The sequence below is a fragment of the Mesocricetus auratus genome, unplaced genomic scaffold (genome assembly GCF_017639785.1).
Source record: "Mesocricetus auratus isolate SY011 unplaced genomic scaffold, BCM_Maur_2.0 Super-Scaffold_100026, whole genome shotgun sequence".
NCBI classification, from domain to species: domain Eukaryota; kingdom Metazoa; phylum Chordata; class Mammalia; order Rodentia; family Cricetidae; genus Mesocricetus; species Mesocricetus auratus.
In genome coordinates, this window is record NW_024429207.1 from 13,993,707 (window position 1) to 14,016,667 (window position 22,961).

General features: G+C 38.4%; 1 protein-coding gene across 2 annotated transcripts in view; it reads right to left on the reverse strand.

The window, feature by feature from the left end:
* Nucleotides 1–318: 318 nt before the first annotated feature.
* Nucleotides 319–22,961, reverse strand: part of Tusc3 (tumor suppressor candidate 3) — a 141,825-nt gene continuing 119,182 nt past the window's right edge. For both annotated transcript variants that reach the window (XM_013110877.3, XM_005066634.4), the window contains 4 exons: nucleotides 18,646–18,709; nucleotides 11,669–11,743; nucleotides 8,326–8,416; nucleotides 319–780 (listed from right to left, as the gene is read on the reverse strand). In XM_013110877.3, coding sequence (XP_012966331.1) covers nucleotides 765–780; nucleotides 8,326–8,416; nucleotides 11,669–11,743; nucleotides 18,646–18,709 — 246 coding nt within the window. In that variant the 3' untranslated portion in view covers nucleotides 319–764. The remainder of the gene's footprint in view (nucleotides 781–8,325; nucleotides 8,417–11,668; nucleotides 11,744–18,645; nucleotides 18,710–22,961) is intronic.

The window sequence follows — 22,961 nt, forward strand, 5'->3', positions numbered from 1 at the left end:
ATCTCCAGAGCATTCATAAGGCAGATGCTTCCATGAAACAAAAGGAAAATGACCATAGGAAGAATAGGCTTGGTCTCCTAAGTTAGAATTTGGGAATGCCACTTCAAGAGATGGAGAAATAGTAGCTGACAGTCATGATGTGCTGCTTCTACTGCCTGGGTCCATTTGAGACAAGATGACACAGTGCATGTCTGAGTCCTGGGTTCCCCAACGCTCCCTCCTCTAGCTTAAGTGTCTGAATTGGCATTAACACTAGTCCAGCTCTTTGTCCTATAGGCATCATGATCTAGTTGTAGTAAGAATAACAAAACACCTTTGTAACGGTGCATATCCTTTATAAGTGAAACAGCAGGAAGAATGTCCACATGACATATTTCATGCATATGCCTTGTTCTGTACAGCACTAATAATTCTTTTACATACATTCCATGGATTCCTTTACTAGCACGTGATTTCTTTACTAATGAGCAAACACAGTTTTACAACATGAATTCATAGTTACACTGTCATTTATTTCACTCCTGTGGTATACACTGACAATACTGGAAAAACACTTTGATGCTCCATTGTGGATTACTGAATGTCACGTATGCACTTCTATAAAGTAAGTTTTTTAGGAAAACCCACAGTTTAAAAAAATTATACAAGAATAAGCTAGCGTATCACAACCAACAAAGAACGAACTCAAGAATTCCAAATAAGATAATGTGAGGAACAGCTTCTCTTCACAGTAAACACTCACTTTATGCAAATCCCACTCGGCTTCATTTAATTAAAAAGCTGAAAAAGAAAGGAAATTATTACACACTGAGCAAAGGGAAAGCATAACAAGCTACTTATTCCATTCTACATTAGTTCACATAAATGTAACAAAAATACCATAATTATATTCAGATAATAGAAACTTTGCTATCAGGGTCTGGTTGTGAATCAAGTTCCTGTAACGGGGTCAGGCTTACAGGGAGGACTGGGTCAGAGGTGACATGCTATGTGCTAAGTAACAACAGCAAAGCCAGCACCTGAAATGGAGATTTAGGGGAACGAAAGGGAATGACCTAAACAATAGCTAAGATTGAATTTCTTGAAGAAATTTTACATTCTTAGTAATTACTTACAACCATGCAGACAAGCCACTTTCAAACTAAATATTAAAGCAAAAAAGATTAATATTTTGCAGCTGAGATGTTAGAAAACTATTCAACATAGTAAGTTTGATATTTCAGTGTTTAAATTATATCCTGGCATGTATGACTTTGTCTTTCTGAAGCTTCGTTTCCTCATTAGTGAAGGGAACACTTGTGGTTGATCCAAAGTTTTGTGTAAGGCTAGTGCTTTATAAATGCTTAAACACATTGAAAAATACATAAAATTTATATATATATAATACATTTATGTAAACAAAGAAAGCATATATTGCTTTAATATTTTATAATTTATGATTATATAAGGCAACATATACTAATTGTAATGCATAATTGTTTTTACAGAATTGTAAAGACAGAAAGTATTCTGATAGCAGTATGCAATCCGACACTGCTTTTGTTTAGGGGATAGTGCCTGATAACTGTAACAGACAAGCTTCACCTCGGCAAGGAAGGGAGCGCCTAGTCCTCCTTGTGGGTACAAGCTGCAGTTACTGCTGCACCCACACGACCCTCCACAGCAGCTGGCCAGGCAGAGGTTTGTCGTGTACAGGCACTCACTAGCACTCCGCCCTCAGTCACAAGCTTGTGCAGACTGGAAAGCAAACTTGAGGAAGGGGGGCTAGCAAAGAGACACCTTTATCAAGTATCCTGGGTATATAGTAACTGTGTCTGTGTATGCACACTGGCATGTGGGTATGGAGGCCAGAGTCTGCTGTCAGTCTCTGCTTCATTCCCTGTCTCAGTTTACTGAGCAGTCTCTCATTGAACCTGAAGACAAATAGCTCGACTGGCTGGCTCTGGGAATTTCTGTCTGCTCCTGCAGTGCTGGGGTTACAGGAATACACAATCATGCTGGGCTTTGTATGTGGGTGCAGCAAGCTACAGGCTTTATTTAGAATTGAACAAGTGGGAACTTGAATTTTCGAGTTAAGTGCTCTCTCTCTCTCTCTCTCTCTCTCTCTCTCTCTCTCTCTCTCTCTCTCTCTCTCTCTCTCTCTCTCCCTATCTCTCTCTCTCTCTCTCTCCTCCCATCTCCCTGTGTATAGAAGCCAGAGAACAGTCTTGGCATTCCTCAGGCACTGTAAACCTTTTTTGTTTGGTTGTTTACTCAATTGAACAGCATCTCTCAGTGGCCTGTAACTTAGCGGTAACTAGGCAGAACTGGCTATGTAGAGAACCTCGCGGGTGGATCTGCTTCTCTCTATCCCCGCCAATGCCTCTCCACAGCTGACTCTCGTCCTGCTACCTACTTCACCTGGCAAATGACTCTCACATGGCTAGAAGTCTGTATATTCAATTCACTGGGACAACACGTATGCTCTGCCATCTTCTGATCTGGGTTAGACTTGCACAGATATCCTTAAACACTTCGTTTCCTTTAGCCTCAGGTATGTAGCTATCGCATGCTGTCTCTGAGGCTTTACTACTGCTCAAATATGTAAGGGATGCTGAGAAACACTAGTCTATAACACACAATGGGAGCGCGCCCCCCAATGCATCTTTCTTTATGCTGACTCTTTTACTCACACTCAGGATTCAGAAAACAAACAAAAACCACTGCCCTTGACTTCCTGAGGGTGACATTCCAGAAGCACATTAGCAAGTTCATTACTTAAAATTCAAAGTGACTTCTTATAGACCAGGATTCAAATGTTCTCAAATCATAGTGCCTCACCAGAGTCACTTTTAAGCAGCAGACAGCGAAGTGCTATGGATCGATCATCAACTGTTGAGTACTGGGCACAGAAGAGTGCACAGGAAGTGGCATGACAAGCCATGTTCCTTACACTTTCCTCCAGAGAGACAGAGTCCCAAGTACACAGCGTATCGCTAAGACAGCTGCAGTAAGAGTATGAGGGACCAATCCTTTAACAGTATAGGACAGGATGTGAGCTGAGGACAAGACTCTACAATTTCCAACTCCTATGTCAGGGAGAAGTGGGAGAAAACATCACTGCGCATGCAGAGATGAGGCTGACTTGGGTCATATAGAAAATGAGCTTCTCAAGTCAATATTTAGCCCTGGATCTCAGGGCTAATATATCTGGCAGTGAGATAATAAATGAAAAAATATAGGGCAGCAGTTTGAAAGGAAAAATTAGTCAGCTAAGGGACAGAAAGGTCTATCTTGATAGTCCTCTGCCCCTCTGCATTCATTGGCATGCTAGGAAACAGTGGTTCACCATTTCCCTTGGTTTTCACCTCCTCCTGATGTTTTGAAAACCCAAGACTCGCACAGTGCTTTGTACTAATGCATTTTGTCCAACTGGGAGGTAATGAAGTATTTGTTTGCTTATTCATTTTTTGAGACAGGGTTTCTCTGTATCGCTTTGGAGCCTGTCCTGGAACTCGCTCTGTTGACCAGGCTGGCCTCGAACTCACAGAGATCTGCCAGCCTCTGCCCCCGAGTGCTGGTGTTAAAGGCTTGCACCACCAACGCCTGGCTTGCTAAAGAAGTATTGAGAACTTTGACTGCATGTAATTTCTAATTCCCTGCTCTTCTTGTTCTCAACTCCAGGAAAGAGTCAGGAGCTCTGGTGGCCATGCATATGTGGTCAAAGGGGCGCTCTCAGAGGAAGAAGGACCTCACATCTCTACTAAGTACAATATGGGGGAACTTTTTTCTTCTTTCTTCCTCCTTCTCCTCTTTTTTTTTTTTTTTTTTTTTGAGGCTAGGTGTCCCTGTGTAGGCAATGAGCTCTTGATTTTCCTGCCTCCAACTGCCAAGTGCAGGTGTGTACCACACCTGACTGCTAGTTGAATTTTTATTCCTTGTAGTTAGTGCTTTTGCTGATTCACCTTTCTAATTATGTTCAATCCTCTACATTTACAAGTGTTAAATGGGGTGCTAGCGAGAGTAATTACTGTCCTTAGTGAGATCTCATTAGCCTAAAGTCCTGAGGCACTTTCCTTACTAAGGGTCTACAGAACCAGGGAAGTCTTCAGCTCTGAAACAACTTATCCTTTTGAAAAGGTCTAAAGAAATTCTGAGCTTTATCAGGAATCAGAGACCATGGGGAAGGAATTTCTCTATTTATAGGTATAGAAAGTAACAGCTACCACATTTAACTGCTGGCAAGGTCAGTTCTGTACAGTTAGTACACAGAGACATACTTAGTGAGAATTTGGATGACACGACTATCAATAAGGATGGCATGTGTGGCTTTCATTGATCAGCTCCTCTGCTTCCTGCCTGTTCCATGGTTGATGCACCTGGTAGAGTAAGTGGTACAGTGCACAACAGAAATATCCTTCTATAGTACCCCTGTTCTGAGATGTGGGTCGTTAGGATGCATGGTGAAGAATACAGACACTATTCTAAACTTCCTATTAAAATGATGTTGGACTTATTTTTATATTAATAACAAAAACGATTTAGCTACATTTTTTTCTAGGTAGAATTAAATACTTTTTGTCAACTTATTTAGTTTTATATTTTGTAAAGTGACAACTGAATAAGTGAACCAAAATGGAGGGGACATGTTTGTATATTATTAAAACAACACAGTTTGACAAAAAATGATAACTTGGCATCAAAGACCATTGGTGTCATCTATTTGGAGACCTTGTTGTTATAGCTGCTAAAGTACAGCAGTGTCAGGCCACAATCCGACTTATCTTGATTATCTATTCACATGACAGCATCTTACTGTAACTTAAGAGATCAATTATGGCCTATATTTGCAAGGTGGGAAGACGGAGGCTCAGAAGAGGTGAAAAGACTTGAAGACTTGCCTAAGGTTAGAGTTTTTAAGTGCCAGGGTCCAAATCACATCTTCTCACTCAATGTCCAGATCACTTTCCAATACACCACAGTGAAATACAACAATCCAGAAAAAATAATCCTTAAGGTTCTTTCTACATCTGCACATTATGTTCATGCTCATCTTTTCTCTAATTTTAAATGTCTTTCATGTCTAGGTGTTATTATGAAGTTCCTCAACTGAATGTCATCACACATTTTAATGCTGTTGGTCATAACTCATAATGAACTTCTGGTATCTTTCTAATATTAGAGTAATGTTCTGGCTTTTTATTTAACTATCTTTCCACAGACTCTCTCTTAGTTGTGTGGGGAAATGCACACACCAGATATGTTACTCAGCATGTATTAGAGCTCCCGGAGAGGAACGTGGTTCCAGAGCAGCACTCTTCACTGTTTTGACAGTGCCTCTGTATTACCTTAAGGTAGACAATGGTTTGAGGAAAACGGATTCAAATAACAAGTGCCTACTATGTGTACAGCCCTCTGTAGACACAAAATGCTATGTTAAGAGCCATTCCCCAAAATAGTCTTCAAGAAAGGAAAGAAATGAAATGTGAATGAACTGTACATAAAAACTTAACAAAACAATGTAAGTGCCTGGTGCAGCTGAAGATAGGTTAGGTTAAGTCACCAAGAACCTGGACAATTTCAGGGACTAGACATTTCTCCACATGTAATTCTGAGGTAGGTAAATATAATTGCATATAAAAAAATAGCTAAAGATACTGGGACAGGTACAGAAAGTTAACTACCTGTGTCCAACCACCAAAAAGTACATCACAGCTGAGCAGAATCGATGAGGAAGTAGCTAACTCTAAGACTACATTAGTAAAGAGATCTAAGACATTTTAACCAGATTTTGTGCAACTGCAGTGAGAAGACCTATTATTTAAAGTGTAAAAGCAAGCCCCAAACTTGCATTCAGATATTCATCTGCTAATTATTATTTTCTCATTATGCTACTCTGTTGCTCTGAGCCAATTAAGACTCCTCAGACAGTTAACATAGTGATGGAATGAATACAGACATTTCATGCTTTTTCGTACTACAGTAGAGACTTTGATGGTCCAAGGATGTTTTTAAGAGACATCTCCAAAAAATACTTTCTAGTCTGAGTGCAAGTAGGACAGGCTGAGGTAATTATCTCTAAGTGGAGACCACCATCTATCCAGCCAGGCCAGCATCCTCTTAGAAAACAGCAAGGGTGAAGCCAATTCTTATTCACTACATAATATAAAGTCAGTGCTATGAGCAAAATAAAATGTCTTCTGAATTATTTGTCAGATGGTAATTAGATAAAAACTCAAAGAATCTTGATATTTCACTGGCAAGTTTCAAGGGACTCTGGAGCCCAATTAAATTCATCAAAAGGTTCAGTGAAAATCTGTTCTTCACTCAAATGAATTATGTAAATATGAACCAAAGCTACTTGATGTGCACTGTGAAGAAAACTCCATTTAGAGAAAAGTAAAATATGAGTGTAAATATTTATATCAGAATTAAGGATAATTAGCATTAAACATTTATAGAGTAATTAATTACTACTATATACTGGCATTTTAAATGATTTACATATATTATCACATATAAATAAAAATGTGATATATAAAATTGTCCTTATTTATGAAAAATAACACCTATGGTTTAAAAAGTTAAGCAATTTATCTATGGTCACAAGCAGACTGGGAATTGGGGCAAGTCTACTTATTTAGGTTCCAAAGGCGATCTGTGAATTTAGTCATTGTATGGACCAGTTGCTGCTGCAGAATACTTGTCATAGTGACAAGAATCAGCTATAAGGGAGCAATGGATACTTAAAGTAGACCTCTATGCTTTAAGGAGGCACATGCATGAGGTCCAAGAAAACAGACATTTTCAAATTTGTACGGAAAACATGTGTAGGCCAACTTCATTAAAGTACATAATAAAATGAATAATCAGGAGAGGGTCACTTCATACAGAGGAAATCCAAGGTTATAGGATATACTGTAATGAATTGAAACTGTGAGGAAAGGAGCTGTTGGAAGGAAAGCCAAAACTTAAACCCAACATAGTAATTTCAACCTGAAATACACACAGTGGGGTGACCTCCTCCCCAACGCAAAAGCACAACCCAAGTCGTGGTGCTTGCAAAGGCGGCCTTCTTCTCCTCACTCTGACCTCTTGTTGCTAGAACCCCGGGCTTCCCAGGCTGTCTTGGCCAGCTTTCTTTCCACTGATTCTGCTGCTTGCCAACAACTCACGTGTTTTCTTCATTTAACCTATCGAATTTCGTATCATCAAACCAAGCCTTAGAGATGATTCCCACCTCTGTGTTATCTTAAGTGTGTCCATCTACATTTCTGTCCACATGAGAATACCTTTATGGAATAGTGGAACCTTCACAGGAAATGAACTACTTTATACAGAGAAAATTCAACTTCACATTAAAAATAGAGTAAGCAGGCAGGAACTCAGGTTCAGATGGTCCTACTATGTGTGCACAGGATAATCTAGCGGGAAGGATTATCATAACAGTTTGAAAACCTTGGTTCCCAGGTGATTTATATATTTATATATTTTACCTGGTTAAAACAAAAAACAAAACAGCCAACCACCATCACCAACAAAACAAACAAACAAAAAAAAACCTAAACCAAACCCAGAACAGTGGAGTGTTACTATGCTAACAACAATCCCTTAGAAAAAAAAGTGTATACACTGGAAAACTACTCATAGTATCAAAATATCACTTTTCCTAGCATCTCAGCAGACATGGGCATCAAACTCTCCAAGAAAGGACGTGTGGACTTTTGCATTCTCAGGAGAGAGAGACAGGTGGTTAAGATCTAAGCGTGGCGCCTAGTGAGGGAGGAATATGGCCAAGAGACAAACACGTAAAAGGAACCAAAATGACAGCCCAGCACAGTGACTGAAAGATGCTTTAGTGACTGAAATTCCACAGTAACTCTAGAGTACATCCCCAGATCTAGTCTCTTCTACACTTGACACTTGGTGAAATGAAAATCTTGAACAATTTTCAACATGATGAGTAGCCAGAGATGAGGTTTTCATTTTTTTCTTCTGTTTTTGGAAAAGTTACAAGTTTGTCCTACTCAAAAAATATTGCAATAAAGGACACTGAAGAGTAGATTATATGAGAAAGCAATCTTGAAAAGTTCCAATTATGCAAAATAACAAAGAGAAGGGATTGTATCAAAGTCTGTGACTTAAAAGTCATTTTGCTGGTAACAAGAACTGTCTAATATTTCTGTAAGTCCACGATGCTAAACAAATGCTGAGTGCCCTCACCTTGCTTAACAGCATTTAAAATCGGGGCAGTGATCTGGATCCATATATTATTAACTCTAACTAACCCTGAAATACCTATAGTTTGGTTAAAATGAAACATCCAGATGACTGTAAATGTCTCACCTGTACGGATAGCCGTGGTACTTTGAACGAAATATTGAAAGTAGGAAACTGAAGAAGAAGACCACTAGGCCTAATCCCACGAGGCAAATTACTAGGGAAAGAGACAACACTGTTAGGGGCGCAACAATGCAAATATTGGTGCTTTTAAATGCAACCGATTCCAAAATACTTACATTGAACAGTTCCGGCACACACAAGGAGCACATAGCAGATAACCCACAATACAACATACTCATTATTTTCCATGAAAATGTACTATCTGGGGCATGAAAACAACAAAACTGACTAAGGCTTGTGGTGATTTTCTTTATAAAGTCCCAGAGGGACCATAACAGAACCAAATGTGACAAGCCGCAAACACGATTACCAGTCCCCAGATGTCGAAGCACAGGCTATGACAGCAGGAGCACATGACTTGGCAGATGCTGAAAAGAAAAACTCCTCTTCTCAGATGCCATGCAATCTTCACACAGAAATGTAATTCCAGCTATCGGTTTCACGGTAGCCTCCATAGAGCTCATGTTATTTAGAAACACCACATCTCAGCACACACGAGGCTAGGAACAAAATCGTGTGTGTGTGAAACTGTTCTTGGTGAAAGCCAAGGAGGAGCAGACCACTCCAGAGCAGGTCACAGTGTAAGAGTACTGCAGAGCAGAGGCTATGTTCCTGCAGGCTTGAACAGTATTTAGGCATTTGTACTGGCCTGCCTCTGGAGTCTAACAGGATAGACATCCAGCTGCAGCCACTAAGAGCACCACCTGCGTCTACTCACTGTATTCCCTTTTAAAAGGGCCCTGCCCATGGCCCACCCACCCCCACTCTCTTGCTGCTCCTGTCCCCGAGGCCAGTCTCCCCCCTCCTCTTTCCCCTTAAGGAAAAACCCCTCTGCTTGAACTCTGTTGCATGGAATCTTTCTCTCTCGAACTGCTTTTTTTTTTTTTTTGAAATTACAACAGGGACATTGCTTTCTGAGTTTTCATTTTCTTCTATTATGATTGGGAACAGACGACTAATGAAACATATTAGTTCCCCTTTATATACATATATTTAAATGGATTCAATGCCATTAGTAAAATTAAAACCTGCTTTTAAAGTTTAAAGTATATTAGCCAATTAAATGTAGACATACTTAGAATAAAAAAATAGTATTTAAACCTGTTCTATAGAATTAGACATTAGTGTTACCTAAATATCGGTTATGAATAAAACATTTGTAAGATAATTAATACACATTTGTTAACCTGAGGGAATATTGAGAGAGTGACATAACTAGATGATAATGTTAAGTCTGAAAAACACTGCTGTCAACAACCTCTGTTTCGACAGTGGGGAAAGAGCATGGAGAAAAGGCATGACGCCAGTCCTGGGATCAGGGTAGTGATGGCATGTGAACACATGGTCACTGATGTGCTGGCGTCCATGCCGTTTTGTCAGGATTATCACCCGCTGTTGACAGTAGAAACAATAAAACACCAGGAGTGTTTAGTAGCATTTAGTCACAGTTTCTGCTATGACAACACAGATCTGTTAGTGTCACATGACCACTACCAGAGAAAAAAGTAAAACAGCTTTCCCAAAACTGTATAGTCTTCTAGTATGACTCATATCAGCCCAGGATACAGAGTATGTAAATTTCTTACAACTATCTCACTGAGCTTAGTGTTATTTCATACCTTCTGAAATGCAGTATTCTACTATATACTTTTTCTTTCATACCTTCTTATGGTACTGTTTAGAAGAGGAGTAGAGCAATGGAGACCAGGCTCCAAATCTGTGATCAAGCAAAGCTGATGGACTCATGTGACTCTATGCAGTGAGAGCAAAATACTGCTACTCCAGTGTCTGCGAATAGGAATGGAGCCTGTGAGATCCCAGCAGGGGCGGGAGCTCTCAATGAGGCCCACAGGCTTGCTCTTGCAAGGGGAAGAGTGGTAATCACAGCAGTTGTGCAAGTCAAAGTCCTCTCTTCTTCTTTCTCAAATGCATCCTATCCCTTTGTGGCCACACATAAAAATTAATCTGGAGGTAAGGGGAGCAGGTGTTCCACTGGGACATCTATTGAGATGGAAGTTAAAGGAAGTGCTTTCATAAACTTGTATCATAGTTCTGAGATTAAACAATCCCCTACATAGCTTTTTCTGTAATTTAGATTGGAGGAAATAACAATATATACCACCATATTAAGCATATGGGGCTCATAAAAATGCCTGGCCAGTCTCAAGATGCTTATTCAAAAGACAGCATTTTATTATGTCACCATGCTGAAGGCAATGGGCTGAGTTCTGAGTTTTTGATATTTGTGAAGATAGTATCCGAGGATCACTGAGGCCAGGCTCAACTCTCCACAGTACCACCCAATCCCAATACTTCATGCTTTTAAATATTCAGAAGTTGCCATGGCTCTTTTACACACTCATAATACCCAAAAGTGCAGAATACAAATCTAGATTTTTATTTTAAATATTTTAGCGAATTAATATGCTTTCAGGGACACGCATGTTTTTCATATCTAAATAGGTTTTAAAACAAGTTCGGGAATTATACAATAAAATGGGTTGCTTCAAACTGTAGCTGTACTTGTTAAATGATCTGCTTTAGGGAGCCATGAAGTGAGACTCTTATAAAGCTCTGTGGCAGGAAACCACCACTCAAAGCCTTGTCTTTCTTGCAGTCTTCTCAGGTCAGAAACACTCCCCGATACTCTGCTGTGTTTGCATCAACATCTTTAAGAGTTAAAGTCTAACTACAATCCTTTGATAGGCAACATTCCTGTCAAAGGATAAAAGTTAACTCGCTTAAACCTAAAATGCTGGCATCTCACAGGGTTGTAAATCGTTGGAAAAGCAATAGAAGAACAAAGTCCCTAGACACAGATCCCTGCTGTCTCTTAAATGTCTGTAACAGACATGGAGGGATTGGAAAGTAATCAAGAATCTGTGCACAGGAGAAGCTTTGGCAGCAGCTCCCCCATCTGCACCAGCTTCGGTGAGATACATGCATCTCATGACATAAAAATACATTACTGCCAATAGAATCTCTGAAGACTGACCGTCTGCAGCGTGAGGATGTTCCAGCAGAGACCTGCTGTAGTAGAAATGGGCCAGAGCAGCCCCGACAGGGTGATGTCACCCCCCTCTACTGTGCATGCAACTCACAGAAAGCACTCAAGTGCCTTTTGGGAAGGTATGTTTTCAAGTTCATTCTTACACACATCAAATAAAGCAAAGAAGTAAAAGAAAATCTTAACCTCCTTGACACAGACTAGGGCTGTTGTTTCCCTTTTGAATTACATATATCCTAAGACTAAAGCAAAATAACAAATACAGCAACATAAACTTACTTCGTCTTTTCCCGACATCCCCTTTGGAAGTTGCTGCTTCATTTAGAAGAACCATCCCCATGGTGATGGCAGCATCTACAGTAGTTGTCAAGGCAACCATAGACAGGTGTGAATAAAATCTGCTATTCTTTTTTCCTGGATCTGAATATAATGTTCCAGAACGGTTAAAGGACAAATGTGAACAGGTAAATGACAATCACTTCTTTGTATATTACAATTACCAATCTTGAAGTTTTCTTTAATATTTCACTTTTTTGTACTATATTATGAATTGTGTAGTTTTTAAAACCAGGTATATAATTTCATATTTTACATAAAATATATGCTACTTTTAGTTACAGTGGCACACATTATTGGCAATTATAGAATATTAGAATGTATTCACCAGTGTTTCTTTTTAATTTTTCTCATTGTCATAGCATGTGTGCACATGTACGTATTCTTGAATTTTAAAAGTCTTACTTCATAGATTCTTTAAATGTTTAGAGAAATACTTAACTCAGGTAGCAGCGACTGTCAATTATAAGCATTCTGCAATCAAGCAAGAATATTATGATGCAATCTGACCAATTGAGAAGGACCTTGGACCAGTTACCTGACATTTTAAGAACGAAAACCAAGCGTGCTGTTGATATTCATATTCGCTGTCAACTTGACTAGGTTTAGGGTTCCAAGTACACAGAGCCCACGGCACACCTGTGAGAGTGTTTTCTGAAGTCCACTGAGCAAGAGAAGACTCACCCTGAATGCAGGCAGTACCTTCCTAGGAGCTGGGATCCCAAACAGAATGAAAAGAAGTAAAGGAAGGAAGCTAGCTGAGCAGCACGTTCCCTGCTCTGCTTCCTGACTGCACGTGCAGGGTGGCCAGCTGCCCCATGCCCCTACTGCCATGCCTTCCTTCCCACGTGGCCTGTATCCCCGCCAAAAGGCAGTTTTCAGTTGCTTTCATCAGTTACTTCAGCACAGCAACAAGAAAGAGGACACTACTCACCTACTCAACATCTGCTTACAACTGACTGATGGACTCAGACCATGCTCACAGATGCCAGGTTAATGCTAAAGCAATGAGTCACTCAACCTCACAAAACAACCTTGCCATGCTATCAAAATACCTTCCATATTACCTACTGCTAAGATTTTAGAACTTACCAATCCTGGAAATATATAGAATGCATCTGTCTAAATGACTAATGAATTTAAAAAAATTAGAGACAATTATATGAATTCTAGCTCAGAGTTTCTTCCATTTCCTCAATTATGACTTCCTTGCCTTCATTTCTCCTGTTGTATATGTGAAAATAGCACCATCAAGTCTCTTGATTCATTCCTAAACAACAAAAGCACAAAGGGTACCACTTGGTTGTGTCTATACCATTCAATGGAGGAATTCAGAGAACATAAGGTGGAGTGTATATTCTCATACTGAGTTAGTTTACATAACAACAGTATTGAACTTAGTTATTTGTGTTTAAGTTTCTGCCAGGACTCACTGCTCAATGTCTGAATGATAATATCCAACTCTTCAAGTTATTCTTTTATGTTACAAGGACCTCTCTATATAAATGATTTTCAAACTATTCCAGTTATTATAGCACTGGAACATTTTTCTGGAAGCAAACTAGCAAACAATTTTTGTTAGAGGCTGAACAGTACCAGAGTTGTATCCCGCAGCTCTGTGGAGTGCTGCCTGTCCTACCCTACACAACCACACAGTACATGTTCCCTCCCACTCAGCTTTCAAGGAAACCTTAGCACAGTGGTGTGAATCCACTGAAGTTTGAAGGTCACTGAATTCCTGACTGTTGGCCACATAGCTTTAGAACTGTTAATGGGAGAGTAAGTCTACAATCTGCAACAACTCATTATTTTTAAAATGTTTTGGACGATCCATCTGTATGAATTCCTCTTTGTCTGTAACCACAGAGTGCTAATAACACATAATAGAAAGAATAATTAAAAATGTATCATTTCTGACATTTATATTCATTTTTAAATTATAACCTACACATTTACATATAAATATTTGACAAAAATAATTCATATAGAATTCTGAAGAATTTTAACCAAAATAAAATCTTTGTAATGAAAATGTAACTAAAATGTTTAGAATTCTATAGGTACTAAAACCAAAGCCAATATTCATTTCACAATTATATCTCATAAATAGCTATCTCACATCTGTCAATAAATTGTAGACAAAGTGATACAAAACCAAGTCTTCAAAACTTAAAATCCTGTCAATTAAACATAAAACTATATGTAAAAATAGTCTCAGGGTCATATGACATATAGACAAAAATACAAGTGTCCACTGTGTTTATGAACACACACAGATATAACATCAGTAGAGAGTGGGTCTTAGTGGTGTAAGGACATATATAACATCAATGGAGAGTGTATCTTAGTGGTTTAAGGACATATATAATATAACATCAGTGGAGAGTGTTATCTTAGTGGTGTAAGGACATATATAAACCACAAATGTCCACTGCGTTTATGAACACACACAGACTCTATACTGGAGAGTTTATCTTAGTGGTGTAAGGACATGCAACCCTAGCACTCTGGAAGCTGAGCAGTAAGACCATGTCTCAAAGTAAAAGAGCAACAGCACTTGCTTACTATGTACAAGCCCTCAGTTCAGTCTTCAGTGACAAAAAAACGACAGCATGCTAATTCGATGAGATTCATTTTATTTTTACTGTCCTTCTAAGCCATTACTTTATGCTGCTAAACACTGAGCACTGCATTCCCTCATTTGAAATGCTTTTGAATTTCTAAGATTTCTTTTAGAGTACACAATATTTTATTGCTTTGTCTTACTTAAGGCACTGGGGCTGTTCCACCACTACACTTGCTCTTACAGGCACAGCTGCATGCATGATATGTAAGATAAAGGTTTGTCTAACAGGCCTCTGTGCATGTATGCACCGTCTCCTGCACACGTCTAAGTGCGTTTGAGACCAGGCACATGTGCCTTCCAGCTTGTCAACTGAATGGTCCTGTTCTGGAGCAGGACATAGGTCTCCATTTTCCTTACCTTGCACGGAGCACTGCTGCACTGCTGAGCGAGTAAGCCGCTAAGTGAGAAGCAATGTTACCACTCGAGTCTGGGCATCTGAGCCATGCTTACTTATTGCTTCTCTCATTTTTCTTCTGTCCATTTAAGCAGCTTTATTTTCCAATCATTATGTGTCCATTTTTTTCTGAATACTAGCTGAATAAAGTATTATAACACAGATTCTCCTACTTTACGTCTTTAGCATTTATTTCTTCATACAGAAGTTTTTACTTTTAATGTGAACAAATTAATGTTTTGCTCATTTTCTTGCTTATGAAAAAGTATCTGTATATAGGTCTTCAAATATTAACTGGTCTTTTCTTCTCAGAGCTGTAAAAGTCAAGATACAGCACTGTCACATCATGTCCCATCTCATTCTGAGTAAGTCATAGGGGCTCTTAATGAGCACAAGGCTGTACATGATTGATGCCTCAGCCCTCGGCTTCCACACCATTCTCCTTTTGTTTACCTTATTCCTGTCCTTTGCAGTAATGTCAAGTCACACTACCCTCTGTTTCGGAATCTTTGAACTTCTTATTCCCACTACCCACAATGCTTTTCTCTAAGACTTTGGGACCCCTTCCCTTGCTCTTATCAGGCCTCTGCTCAAATGATCTTATAGCGCCAGCCTTGCCTGACTTCTCTTTATTTTTATCTGCTTGTAATGCTGCTTTTGAAAGAATTTTCTGACTCACTTTCTCTTGCCTTGCCTTCCCTACCACTGCAAACCTAGACTATAATCAACAGAAAAGAAAATTGTTGAATATCTAACAGACCTCGATGAGGGTACTATTATTAGTTTGTATATAAGACAACTGCAGTTTACAGAGATTCTAAATAAGCCACCCAAAACCCTCAAATTGGGTAAACTTAAAAGCATAAACAAAGTGACAGAAAGATTTGGAACAGGGAAATGGTGACAATGGCGCCACGGTGAGAAAAGCAAACGCAATCACCACAAGGATCAACGCTGAAAATCAACACAAGATGGTGCGTGCAAACATTATTTCCATAAACACAAAAATGTAGTTTACTACTCTAAAGCATTCATTTTAGATATATAGAAATTTACAAATATTAAATTGCTGCCTGAAGCACTGATTATGATCTGACATATGTTTATACCTCACACTGTTTTGAAATCAAATTCTCAAAATATTCTGTAGCTCTGGGAGTAACTAAAGCAACAGAGTAGTACCCGTCAACGAGTTCTATAGTATGGATAATTCCTATTAACCAGGCAAAAAGGGACTAGAAACCTCGTTTAAAATTATCAGGTTTCAGCACATCATAAATTCAGTGCTGAGTATACATAACAGTAATAGATACTTAACATATGTGTACTATTTACTATAAAATAAACTCTTAATATACAAGTGACAAGGGCTTTGATATGTCACAAGAATTTGGTCTCTAAATTCTTTGGTGGCCGAGGAGAAGCATGAGGCATGGATCACAGTGAGCAGGTTTACTCTGAGTCAGCACCGGAGCTTCCACTACCTAACCTCACGGATGCTGAAGACCGTAACTGCATGAGAAGCACCTTCCACCTCTCCTGGATGGGTTCTCTTGGAAGGGTTCCCTTGGATTGTATAGCCTATTGAGTCATGTTTGACCAGCCAATCAACAACCTGGCTATTCCTATCACCCTATCTAATTCTATTGATTAAATTTGTTCTTTGACAACTTCATACATGTACATTATACAGTTTACCCTCACCCCACCCTCTCTCATTTCTTACATGTTTCCTATATGCACATCTTTCTGTCTTGTTTTATATATAACCCACCTGATTATTTATGTGACCACAGATTTGGAACCCAATGGGCACACAAATGAAGACAAAGACAGTCTATCTCCAACAACCAATCAATAGCCAATAGTTCACCAGGAATAGAGAAACTCACAGCCCCTTCCTAATCTATAACTGACTCCAGCTTACTGTTTAACAAAACCACTGTCCCTGGATAGAAGTCACAGCACTTCTTCTGGGCATGATAACACATGTTTCCTAGCTGACATCCTCATCTGAGTTTGAGTAAAGTCTCCATTTTTCTACTCACATTAGATTTTTTTTTCAATTTGCCTTTAGGTTGACAAAATAAAAATACTTAAGGATAACCTGTAATATTGAGATACTAAAAACATAAATATCACCTACAAGATACAGTACACTTATACATGGAAGACTATGTAGTTATATAAAAGAAGGTGACAGAAGTTTTTACTAATAAAACATGATAATTTTGTCATGCTACATGAAAATGAAGTATTTGTGAATACTTAACCTTATCTCTTCCCATGCAAATTCAGAGAGATGATGAGGAAGAGAAACACAATCTTAAAAAGCTAATTGTTTCTATTGTTGAGGTGGTAACATTGTGGATTTTTAGTATCTTTACTGACTACAGGTTTTCTGTAAGATATAAGATATAAAGATGTTAATATTATTGGCTAGGCATCCCCTATGATGTCTGTTGCTACTACTCACCTAGCTGTTGTGATATAAAAATGGTCACAAAAGTGTGGTGTGTTCTAATACAGCCTTATTCAAAGGACTAGCAGGTAGGGTAGATTTTGGTTAAACTTGTCCAGTGTGACACCAGAAAAACCATATAAAATAGGAATATAGGACCACTCTTTTTACTTGAAATTCAAGTGTATGTCTTAGTAAGTCCTTGTGCATATAACCACGGAAGAGTGGTTAACCTGAAGGGAACACTAAAAGCAGGTTGTGAATAACCCAGAGGTAAACTACAGTGTCAGCAGTCAGCTCAGGAAAGAGGCACAGCTGCTTCCTTGGATCTCTTGTGAAGATTAATCTTCTGGGCTTTTAATAGAACAAAGCAGCCAGACTACTAAAATTTGTTGGTCCTAATGAAGACATATGGAGTAAAGGACAATGGGTATAGAACTCACCAAGCTACATCCTCTTCACCGGAACACCTCTCTAGGGAACAAGGTGGCTCTCATCCTTTATCAGAGAAGCTGCTCTATCTGTATTGTACTTCCTCACCTAAAGCCACTTTGGAAAACAAAAATTTCCTGCTTTTAAAATTATACATTACTAAGACAATGAAAGCAATAAGCTGCAATTTCATGCAGTTTAACATATGGATCCAACTGTGTCTCAACAGAGAGGACACCATGACACAAACAGATGCAGAAGGTAGTCAACACAGTTTGGTGAATTTTAGAAACACAGGGTTTCATTTCCCTGGAATAATGATCTAGACATTTAAAAACTCCTTTCAAGCCTCATCTCAAAGCTCAGGCCTATAAATAGTATCTTTTTAAAAACTAACCTGTAAGTGAACAATTGGAAGAGTTCCCTCTCACCCTGGAAGAATGAAATTATTTCAGCATTTTCCTACTGGTTTTATGCCTATAATGGTATCAAGGGCTGCATTTTCCTAATCATCTATACCTTTGTCATTTAGACCAAAGAAAATGTATCTCTGTGTTCAATTTGTGACTAGTGAAATTCCAAGTGGAAAAATAAAATGGAGATTAAACTAGTTTTTTGAATCCTAAATTTATGTGTACTATTTCACACAGAAGTAAAATACTTTTGTCTCACTGTAGGTCAGACGCACATTTTTCCCTTCTGTTAGAGAAAAATTTTATTTAAACACACACATACACACACACACCATCTAGGTGGAGATAATAAATGCAGATTAAAACCAATACTTTGGAATTTAAAAGTCAATAGAAAGAGAAATTTATAATCTGTAGAAGATTCAGCATAACAGAAAATATAGTACAACAGTAAGTAATTACATGGGAATTAGAAAAACTAGTTTTAAAGTTAATGTATTTTAAAATTCTTGATATTTATTGCCACAAAAATAGTAAGTTGTTAGCCTGCATCTCTACTTTACCTTTTTGAAAACCTTGTATTTTAAAGGATACTCAGTACCAGAATGATGTGTGACTCTGCCACAAACTGTGCCTGGCTGCTCCCATGAATGTAGCTCTGTAAATGAAGAAAATAAACAAAAAGTCACAAAGAGGGAAAAGTAACTGCTTCACCGATCTGTCAGGCATATAAGCTATTTCAGTCATCTGAGTTACTAGTTATGATTCTTTTGAACAAATTTTAGTTAACTGGCAATAGATTAAAGCTCTGAGGTTATTATAAAATGTAGAAAATAACTTGACAGCAAGTAATTTCAATGTATAAACTTTACTTCTTAAAATGTTACCACATACAAACACATAGGCAATGACTCTCCTAGAGTTCCTTGCAAAGACAAGTTTTCTGTTTCTCATTTTTTGAAATTGCCCTGCACAATGTCCGGCCATTTTTTGCTACATCACCAACATCTAGAGTAACGAGATAGTCTTAGAAAGGCCCACATTTCACTAACCCTGAAGCACTGTTATGACCGCTTATGAAGGTTGGGGGTTTCTGAACTTGCCTTATTATTTTTCATATTTTTGGTTAGCACACAACACAACAGATTTCATTTTGACCTTTTCATGCATATGTTGCTGTGCTATGTTCTTACAAGACATTCCAAATACTCTCCCTTGTTCTTTCCACACCCCTATGGCTACTGCCCCCAAATAATTAGTTCCCTTTTCCAGGTAGTTGACTTAAATCATAGTCCTTGTCTAGGTTTTTCATGTTGGAGAAAATAATACAGCATCTTGTAATACAAATAAGAATTCTAATTTTTATATCGCGTATAATCCATAATTGTATTATTTGAGTTCTAAGAGTTCCTGCAATTTATTTTGTTCAATTTGGTTTTGTGACAACAAATAAAATTCTGTGTGTATTAGTGTGAAGTACACTTAACTAGGAAGTTATAAAACAAATCCAGTATTTTCTCATCAATAAAATATGGAACTCTATTATGTACCTCCTAAGGTCTTTTCTGAAGTAAAGTTTACATTAACGTCATCAATGTTTTTTTCTGGTACTCTATTCTAATTTTTCCTTAAAATTGTTGTATATGTGTATGTGCGCATGCACACAATGTGTTGGGGGACAGGGGAACCACATGTCAGGGCAAGCTTGTGCAAGTGAAAAGACAACTCTGTGGCATTAGTTCTTTCTTTCCACCTTTGTTTGGAGTCCAGGATTCAAACTCAGATCACTAGTCATGCTCTGCTAAAGCTTACTTGTAGAGTCATCTTGTCTACCCCATATTTTCATGTTGTGGTTTTTGTATTTTTAATTCTTCTCTCATACATTACATCTTAACTTCAGTTTCCCCTCCTTCTACTTCTTCTAGTCTCCCCACCTCCCCTCTCCATCAGATACACGCATCCCCTGGTTTCCTTTCAGAAAAGAGCAGTATCTCATTATCTAAATCATCTGTTTCTACCTCTCATTCTGAGTACTTCCAGCAGAGCTGCCTCATCTGTCGGTATCTTGTGTTCAGATACTCTTTGAGCAGTCTCAGGAAGTCCTAACATTAGTCACTTCTAATTCATTCATAAGATGACTTCTTAAATCCTGTCATTTATATTTTCTGACTATTTAATATTCTTACATGGAAATGACTATAATTTTGAAAAATATAATCTAACTGTTAATCATATAGGACTAATCCTCACTAATGTATGACAAAATACATGTATTATGATTAATACATGGACATTATGAAAAGAAAAATAGCCAAGCAAGTAAAATACAAATTATAGTTAACATCAAGTCTGACTAGAGCTAAGAGTCACAGAGACACCAAAGAGTAAGGCTTTATTCTTTTATTAATTTTATCATGAGGATAATAACAAATATATCCTTATTAGTATACTTATGGACTACTCATTCTGTCTAAGGCACTTAAGAATTCTACCTGAAGCATGCAGAGCATGCAGAGCTCTATATTATACAATGATTTATTAAAGCCATGTTATAGATGAGAGGGGAAAAACATCTCCAGGTTTTCACAAGCTTTGGGAATTGAACTTTGGTCTTTGTGATTCAAAACTTGGGCATTTATTCTACTGTAGTACACTGCCATTTGTTGAATGTGTGATAAGAATGTATAATTTCCTACTTTAATCTTTTAACAACTAAATAAAAGTTATTACCTGTCATCTCCCTATGATAAAATGGAACCTAGAATTCTTTGCTCAACATTATACAACTAGTAAGTATCTACATCATATCAACAAAGTTTAATTTTTTTAAAGAATTAATCCTTACTTGGCATTCAGATAAGCAATTGTTGAAACTTAAAGGAATTAAAGTCAGTATTTATATGACTGCCTAAAATAACCGAATGTATCAGCTTAGAATAATATGCCAAACTTATGTAACAATTGCAAGGCACTATGTCTATTTTAGAATAAAACGAGAAAATTCAGGTATTTTTTAAGCAAGAGTTTTCCAAAGTCTTTTTCTTGTTCTAAGCACCAGAATCTTCTCCAATAAAAATTCCTTTAGGGTCAGTAGAAGTCCCACTGCCAAGCCCCATGGTCATTTCTCAATCTCACTTCATTTAATCCTCTTGGGACTGCTCCCTTGGATCACCCTCTCCTCTTTAGTGAGCATCTCCACTCATTCCTAGGTTGCCACTCTTGATTCTGCTACTTCACTGGGTCCTCCTCCTTGATGCTCATGGCAGTCCCTGCCTTCTTATAGTCTCCTACCTCTAATAGTCTCCTAAACTCCGGGGTGTCTTAGAGATCCACAGGTTTAGGCCTCTCTTCTGTACTCCCAAGGCATTGTCACCCAACCCACTTGATTCTGCTACTTCACTGGGTCCTCCTCCTTGATGCTCATGGCAGTCCCTGCCTTCTTATAGTCTCCTACCTCTAATAGTCTCCTAAACTTCGGGGTGTCTTAGAGATCCACAGGTTTAGGCCTCTCTTCTGTACTCCCAAGGCATTGTCACCCAACCCACGTACTTCAGTTGTTAAATTTGTACGCATGGCTCTCATATTTGCTTTTAGAGTAATAAGATATCTAGCTTCTCTGGTGATATATTATTTATGATTTATTAAAGCTTGCCTGAGGATTCAGAAAGCAAAATCAGCCTCAAGGTATAGAGAGCAGACAGTGGTAGTACACACCTTTAATCCTAGGACTCAGGATTAAGAGGTAGACAGATCTCTGTGAGTCCAAGGCCACACAAATCTACACAAGAGTGATACAGTCCTAAAAAGAAACAGCTCACACACAGATGATCTCAGCACCTGGGATCACACCGTTTTAATGCCAACACTAGAGGGTATAAAAGATAGAAGCAGGCTCTTTCGGGAGTCAGTATCAGGGACTCATTCTCCAGCCTCATTGAGAATAGGAAGAGGATTCCTCAGGATTCTCTAGAAATGCTGAGGAAAGGCAGCAGTCTGAGGTTTGGTGGAGCCAGGATGGCATTTTAGTCTGAGGTAGGGGAAGAGCTAGTGACCAGCTGCTTTGCTTTATGACCTTCAGCTTGAAACTTGAACCTCAGTATCAGTCTCTGGGTCTTTTATTTTTCGTGGGTACATAGTTCTACTTCTACCAACTATCATTAACAGAGGTCTGAAACTTAAAAAGTGCTAAACAAATTTTTGATACATTTTCCTTTCTACTGCAGAAGTGGCTGTTTCTTTCATCGTAGGTAACAGCAACTTGATTTATCCAATTTTTTAGGCTCAACCCTTGAAATCATGCTTGCATTCTTTCCCCTTCTCCACTCCTCTGTCCCCATTCATCCAAATATTCAGAAAATAGCATGGGCTCTATTTTACAGTCATTCCCAATGTAGTAATTGTCAGTACTTACAGGAGAACTGGCAAAGGTGCCTAAGGAAATGGGTCTAAGATTTACTGTCAGTCAAGTAATCATCACCTTGTGCTGAGCTTACAGCAAAGATGCCTTCATTTTCTTCACCCCTACCCCATCAGTCTATTTGTTCAGTAAGATTAACCCTGTTTACAGCACACCAGATCCTACAGTTATCTTACTCAGAATCTGTCATTGCTTCCAAAATGAGTGCAGGAAACTTTACCACAGAATGCACTGTTTCCAGTATCAATACCAAAGACTGTGTACTGAACTCCAATTTGTATGTACAATTGTAGTTCATAGAGAAAGGAAGAGAGAGAGGAAAGAGGGAGAGGGAGAGAGAGAAAACAGAACATAAACCAAATACATGTACTTGGGCCTTAGGGTTTTGAATTCATAATGGAAATGTAGAACCTGAGGCCTCCAGAGAACATTATAAATCTGCAACTAGCCATGCACTATAAACAGGTCAACTAAACTCAATAATCTCAACTTT